Source organism: Littorina saxatilis, linkage group LG17 (assembly GCF_037325665.1).
Source record: "Littorina saxatilis isolate snail1 linkage group LG17, US_GU_Lsax_2.0, whole genome shotgun sequence".
Taxonomy (NCBI): Eukaryota; Metazoa; Mollusca; class Gastropoda; order Littorinimorpha; family Littorinidae; genus Littorina; species Littorina saxatilis.
In genome coordinates this window covers 30,826,288-30,833,787 of record NC_090261.1, presented here as the reverse complement: position 1 = coordinate 30,833,787, position 7,500 = coordinate 30,826,288, and the positions used below count along the sequence as shown (strand labels likewise).

Below are 7,500 nucleotides of genomic sequence, written 5' to 3'. Positions count from 1 at the left end.
GAGAGAGGGAGAGAGGGAGAGAGAGAGGGAGAAAGAGAGAGAGAGGGAGAGAGAGAGGGAGAAAGAGAGAGAGAGAGAGAGAGGGAGAAAGAGAAAGAGAAAGAGAGAGAGAGAGAGAGAGGTAGAGGGAGAGACAGAGTCAGAGAGACAGAGAGGGGGGGGGGGGGGTGAAGAAGGCAAAAGTGATGGAGGCTGCGGTGATGGTGGTTATCGAGTTTGGGGGGCCGGGACGGGGTGTTGGTTGGGGTTGAGATGTCGAACGTGAAGAGGATTGGAAAGGGGAAAAAATATTCGTGTCTGAGAGATTATGGTGAAAACTATTCCAAGTGCTGACGGCCCGAACTGAGACGGTTATCAAACAGCACCAGCTAATCACGGGAGAGACCCGCTTGAGAAAAAAACAAGACCGGCATTAATGAAGCGTGCAGCTGCGGAGTGGCTTCCTCCATAACAAGCAAGGCTCAATTTGTTTGGTCTCCCACTATTTTTTCTGTTTTAATACTTTTCTTGCAAAGGGTTCAGCTCATCCTCCTCTCTCCTCCACACTCATATAAACGAACTCAAATTTTCACCATCGCACTAAACACCAGGAGACCAATACCCTCAATCTTTAATCATCGTACCCCAGTCATCATTTCTTGTTTCCATAAAAACAGCTTTCTCCTCGCCTTCCCCCTCTCTCTTGTCGTTATTTTTATTTCCAATAAAAACCTCCGTTTTTGCAAAGCCTTGCAAATCCCCATTGTTGCAATTGCCATTGTTTAAAACCGTTGCCAACACGTCTGTCTCCTTTCTGAAACTCATCGGGCAAGTTGACCCCTCTCTGTTCTATTTTATTGTTGTGGGAAATGTTGTCCCATCTAAATCTGTGTTTTCAATTGGTACAGGTCCTTGGCCCTCTTTTTCCTCTTACTCACACAGACGAAAAAAAACCTTCACCATCGCAACAGTACCAAAACCATTGCCATCGAGTCCTAATCATCTTGCTCCAGAAATTACTTCTTCCTTCAATTAAAGCACAACATTTACCCCCCACCCCCTCCCTTATTTCCTTCCATTCTCTTGTCCTTGTTTTTATTTCCAATAAAAGTTCGATCTTTGCAAAGCCCAGCAAAGCCCTCGACTTGCCCGTTCCATTGTTCAAAACTGTTGTCCACGCGTTTGGTTCCTTTCTCAAACCCCTCTGCCAGCTGACCACTCTACACAATATTTAATTGTTGTGGACAATTGAAGAACTACTAAACCTGTGTTTCCCATTGTTGTGGGTCCTCTCTTTCCCACACAAAAGACCTTTTTTTCTCCGACACTGTCACACACAAACACACATTTTCACCATCGCTCTTAAGAGTACCAAAACCATTACCCTCAACCTCTAATTATCTTCTTCCAGTCGTTATTTCTTGGTTCAATGAAAACTATTTCCCCTCCCCCCTTCTCCTCCGTTTCCCCTTTCCTTGTCCTTATTTTTATTTCCAATAAAACCTCCATCATGGAGGAAAGCCCTGCAAATCCCCGAAGCTGCCCCCAACCCGATGCCCACGCGTCTGCCTCCTTTCAGAAACCTCTTTGGCAAGTTGACCCCTAGGCCCTCTCTGCAATATTTCATTGTTGTGGAAAATTGAATCCCCACTAAACCTGTGTTTGTTCCCTTGTTGTACGTGCTAACACTAGCGCTGTGGCAAAAACACAACGCCCGATATTAAATTCCCTCCTTTGGTTGCAGAGGTCTGGGGTGCTCGGCTTTCTGTATAAAACCTTGCGTCGGGCTTCTGTTAGGAGACACACTGTCTGCTTCGTTGCTTTGTCAAGCCTTAGAGCGCCATCTTGGTTCCTTGTTTGGCACTTTCAAGTTCGGATAACCGATAACGACGTGAAGGAGAGTCAGCCTAGCTGACGACGGCTAGATGCGAATGTGATTGCTAGAAAAACAATCAACGACCTGTTTTGATTAATGCCATCGTTCAAACAAATGGACTAACAGCTGTATCGTTCGACATCTTTTTCTGTCGTGTTTGCATGGTGTCATTGATTTTTGAAAACCATATTTGGTTCTGGTCTTTGTATTTCTTCTGTTCTTGAATCAGTTGATATGGGGTAATGTTTTACACTTATTACTAAGGCTATTACTAAGGCTAAAAAAATACCCGTCTCTCTCTCTCTCTCTCTCTCTCTGTCTCTGTCTCTCTCTCTCTCTCTCTCTCTCTCTCTCTCTCTCTCTCTCTCTCTCTCTCTCTCTCTCTCTCTCTCTCTCTCTCTCTCCCTCGTCTTGCTCTCACTCCTCTCTTTGCAGTACCAAATGTTTAAGCCTTCATGTTGAAAACAAAAACTTCCCGTTTCTCCCTCTCACCAATCTCTTTGCAGTAGTACTGAAACAAACGAAGCCTGCATGGTACTTGTCTTCTTTAACTGCTCCCTGAATTCGGCCATCCCCTTGGTGAGTGCACGGTCCATGTCAATGGCTACTCGTCCACGTGGCGAGTCCAAGAGCCCCCAGGATGACTGAAGGACAGACCGCAACAACAAAGCATTGTCCACACACCAGATTTCTCCTCTCTGGAGGACCATGCAGGGTCTTTTATGCCAGACCCGGAGGACTTTTTTTTAGAGCCCAAGGGTTTCTTTGAGGACGTTGTCAGTCGTGCGGAAGATGGGAGAAGTATGGTCTGGTGACCATCGTTTTTTCTGGAGACAAGGCAGCGGCTACTGACAATGCTTTTTATCTGCTGCGTTTAGGGTGGTCCTGCTTTGCTAGGCTAGCGTTTTTGCTGTCTCTCTGTCTCTGTCTCTCTCTCTCTCTCTCTCTCTATATATATATATATATATATCTCTCTCTGTCTGTCTGTCTCTCTCTTTCCCTCTCTCCCCCTCTCTCTCTCTCTCTCTCTCTCTGTCTGTCTGTCTCTCTCCCTCTCTCCCTCTCTCTCTCTCTCCTTCTCTGCCTCAGTCTCCATATGTCTCTTTTTTGTCACTCTCTTTCTGCCTACGCCCCTCCCACCCCCTCCCATATCTCTAACTCTCTCTGATCATGACCTTAAGTGCTGTCTCAAATCAAATAATTAATTAAGAAAGTAACCATCCGCTGTCAATCCATACTTAAAAATGCTTCTCGTTCTGCTTCAACTGTTAGTCACGATAAAGCGTGTTCTTGTGCCCTGTTCTGCCTCTGTCGAATTCTGTAAATTGTTCTGCTGTTTGTGCATGTTTTATCCTTCCCTCCTACACCTCCTCCTTCTCTCTCATCTCCTCCCCCCTTCCTCACACAATTTTTCCCATACCCCCTCATTCCCTCTCCCCACCCTAACCCCATGAGACCCGACATGAAAGTGAAATCGTCTCCTTTTATGCTGAACCCTGCGGTCGCCCGAGCACCCACACGCTTCAACGAAGACACCCTCCTTCCATCCATCCAAGCATGAAGACACTGGGTGACCACCCGGTTCGGCTCCGGGCCATTGTTTGGGACGGCAGGCCTCTTCTTCATGAATGGTTCCTCTTCTCCCAGGCGTTCATTTCAGAGAAACAATCGCTTTCACTTTCAAAAGCTTGCTATCCTCCTCTTCCTCCATCCCCACTACCAACATGCAGTGGTGATATCCTTGCTACCTTCTGACCCTCCCTCTCAATAGCCTCTTACTACCCCTTCCGGCTACATCCTTTCCACCATCACCACCCCCCTCCTTTTCTTCTCGTCCAAAGAGGTTTAACAACTATTTCTGGAAAAACCCTTGCAAACGTGCAGGAAAAAAGAAAGAAAAAGAAATCGTGTGTCCCCATTTGCACAGCACGAACATCGACTCTGGCACTTTAGGCCCCCCCCCCCCCCCCCCTGCCCCTAGCCTTGAGGGGAAAGAGCTGAAGAGATTGTGTTTTGTTGGATAGAGGAGAGAGAAAATGATTGTGCATGCAAATACAATAAAAGGAGGCCGTCGTCTCTTTACCCAGCACTTCACAATATTGCTTATCATGCAAAAAGATTCCCTTTTCTGTTCTTTCTTCTTCACCCCACTCTCTCTTTATTTTTTTTACCGTATGGAAGAATGTAATCAATGGCCAACTCAAAATGGAATCCCATGAGAGGAAGTGCGTATCTTCCACATTTAAGCTTTGAGTCCGGATATGAATACTATATTAGCGTCTGGGTAGTGAGCTGTGTATGAATCAACGCCGAGCGCCGAAGACCTTTACAAAGTCATAAGAAAGTAATAAAATGTCTGCTGCAATCAAAAACTCGTACGCCAAAAACAGCAGAGAAGAACAAGAGAAAAATGGGACCGAAGATGGATGACGGAGGATCTAGGAGAGTAAGATGAGGAAAAGTATAGGAGAAAGAAAAGTCTAGAAGAATGAAAATGAAATGCAAGCAAAGAAAAAGAAAAAAAACCACTTAAAGTTAAAATAAAAATAACAATGACATAACAAATAAATTGTGTGAACCAAACACACACACAAATATGCAAAAACAAAACGACAATCAAACAAGAATAAAACGACAGTACCAGCAGCAACAACAACTACCCCATACATACATACACAAAAAAAAAACACCCCACCAACGAACACCCTAAAAACAACGAGAACAAGATGAGGAAGAAAAAGAAGAAAAGAAAAAAAAAGAACATCCGAATAACCACAAACTAAAAAATAAAATCGACGCTAAAGCGGTCTCGCATGACACCCTTGGTTCTGAAGACAAGAAACACCACAACACAAACAAACAAACCCCACCAACTACAGCATCAGCAACCACCACCAACAGCCCCGCTCACTAAGCCAATCACTCTATATCCCACTCCCATCCAACCCCCGACTCCCCACTCCGCTTACCCCACCCCTACCCCACTTGACAAGATTCTGAATCTATGTGTTCCACTCACCTGCAAGAAGGACGAATAGTCCGACTCCTTCAGGACCTCGATGCAGTACTGCAGCAGCCCTGTGGTGCGATGCAGGAGATTAGTGCAGTCCGCGACCTGTTCCTTGAGCGTTGAGATCTTCACCTCGCGTTCCTCATGCACGTTGGCCAGAAGCTCCTCCTTGCGTTGTCTGATGATTTCCATGAGGGCGTCACATTGAGCCACAACAGTCTTTTCGAACTCCATGCAGTTTCCCTGTAAGACATAGAAAGAAACAGCGATCAGACATCTGCTGTTTGAGCATGGAGATCTTCACCTTTGGCTCTTCTTGCAGTATTGGCCTGCAGCTGTTCTTATCACTGCCTGATGACCTCCATGAAGGCATACTATTACACACAAACAATCTTCTTGAACTTCGTGCAGTTTCCCTGTTAGACATAGAAAGAAACCGCAATCAGACGCCTGTTATTTTGAGCATGGACATGTTCGCCTCTCACTCATCGTGTACGCTCTCCAGAACGTCCCCTTTCAATGAGGGCGTCACACGGAGCCACAACAGTCTTTTCGAACTCCATGCAGTTTCCCTGTTAGACAAAGTCAAAAAAAAGCGCAATCAGACACCTGTTCCTTGAGCATGGAGATCTTCATGCACCTCTCGCTTTTCATGCAGTATTGGCATGCAGCTGTTCTTTTCACTGCCTAATGAACTCCATGAAGCCATACTATTATACTCAAACAGTCTTCTTGAACTTCAAACTGTTTCCCTGTTAGACAAAGGGGTAAACCACGCAATCAGACACCTGTTATTTGAGCATGGAGATCTTAACTTCTCGCTCTTCGAGCACTATTGGCTGTTCTTTTCGCGCCTCGTGTACGTTTACCAGAAGTTCCACTTTGCGCTGTCTGAAATACCTCAAACACTGTCATTCGAGGCCCCTCTGATGACAAGACACCCACCAGTAAAGGACAATGTTTGGTGTCCCTTTGTCTGTAAACGATGTTAAAGTATACCTTTGATGATAAATCATCTTAGATATATATGAACACGTTCGGCTGTTACATTCCCCCCCGAGCGCTTTTCCACTTCCACAAAACTAACGAGTCAAAAGCCAGTCTTAACTAACCGAGCTATTATGATGTCAACATGTTCTGCCAGAAGAAGATGGAGCTATAGGAGGATGTCCTCCTCCTCCCGTTCAACCTTCTTCTGGGACCCACGGAAGAGGTGAAGGAGAAAGGGAAAAAAAAGAAAGTCAATGCACTCAAGACCATCAGTCTGGGGTGACGTCTTAAAAAAAACTATTGTTGTGTGTGGAATAACAATGGGAAAGAGCTCAATTTGCAAGTACCGTGAACTAAACAAACAAAAAACCGGCAGCAACTCCCAACATCAAAAGCCAGGTGGTATTCATTTTTTTTCCAAATGGTGCAATCACATTTTATGAGACAAATTGGCAATATTTTTATTAAATAAAAAAATTATTAGATAAAAACACAGATTGGCAAATGAATATCAACACTGCATTGAGGGTAAATAAAGATCACATTAGCAAATCAACAAACAGGAAATCTAATAACAATATCATCTGAAAGCCCCATTAGCTATGTGGAGTAAAAAAATCAAAAGATTTTCTACGTCATGTTTGGCTTTTACCGTGTATGCTTTTTTGGGTCTAAAATTAATGCTGCGCACTCACTAATACATTAATAAACGATGTTATATGTTATTTTTATTCTGTTATCATGTGTGCTTATTTGATTATATCCTAAGGGAGTTCTGATCGGTCAATAGAAAATAAAATGCAAACAACAAACACGCACGCATGTACGCACACACAAACATATATGCATACACACTCACACACACACATACATACACACTCACACACACACACTTCAAGAAGCCCACACAGCCGATATCTGCTGAGACTGGGGTTTTCATCCATTTGTGCACAGAACTGGAAACCATCTATACAAACTTTCACACTCACAAAAAACGACCTGTCCCTATCATCAACATCAAAGACTTTCAACGCTGTTCAAAGCGTCAAAAGGTGCACTTATCCATAAACTAAATATTTACTCCTGACGGGCCTCTTCTGCCTTCGGGGCAAAATTGGATTGTTGACAAATTCCTTCATGGGGAAAATCCCTTGAAGCTACAATTCTGCTGCCAATGCTGATTACATATTCCCACGTGCATACATCAAATCCATTAACACCAAGTTTGTGAATAGAGAAAACATCGTCTCATTTCACCGGCAATTTAGCGGAACCTTTCATGGCATCAATTATTGAAGCTGGACACACACGAAGTGCGTGCTTTCTTGTCGTATTTTTGATCATGCTGCTGTTTTTCATTCATCCGGGTGATGACTGATGATAGCTGAAAACCGCTGACAGCTCGTTGTTTTGCTGAATTTTGCTAGTGAGCCTTTTTTTCAAAATATAATATACTTTGTGAAACCAACGTTCTCCAAAAGCCTTGTAAGCTTCCCTAAGCCAATTGCTCTTATCTGTACGTTTTTGAACACACCACACTTGGAGATACAGTAGTCCGGAGGTAAGCTGTGTGTTACGCACCACGAACGCGCTTGTTCGCTTAATAGTCCAGTATCGCCAACAGTGTTGTTGTTGTGATTGTTTT

General features: G+C 44.2%; 1 protein-coding gene across 1 annotated transcript in view; it reads right to left on the bottom strand.

Moving 5' to 3' along the window:
- Positions 1-7,500, bottom strand: part of LOC138952758 (E3 ubiquitin-protein ligase TRIM9-like) — a 36,442-nt gene that overhangs the window by 19,010 nt on the left and 9,932 nt on the right. Inside the window, exon 2 of the mRNA XM_070324478.1 lies at positions 4,875-5,108. Within this exon, the coding sequence (XP_070180579.1) occupies positions 4,875-5,108 (234 nt within the window). The remainder of the gene's footprint in view (positions 1-4,874; positions 5,109-7,500) is intronic.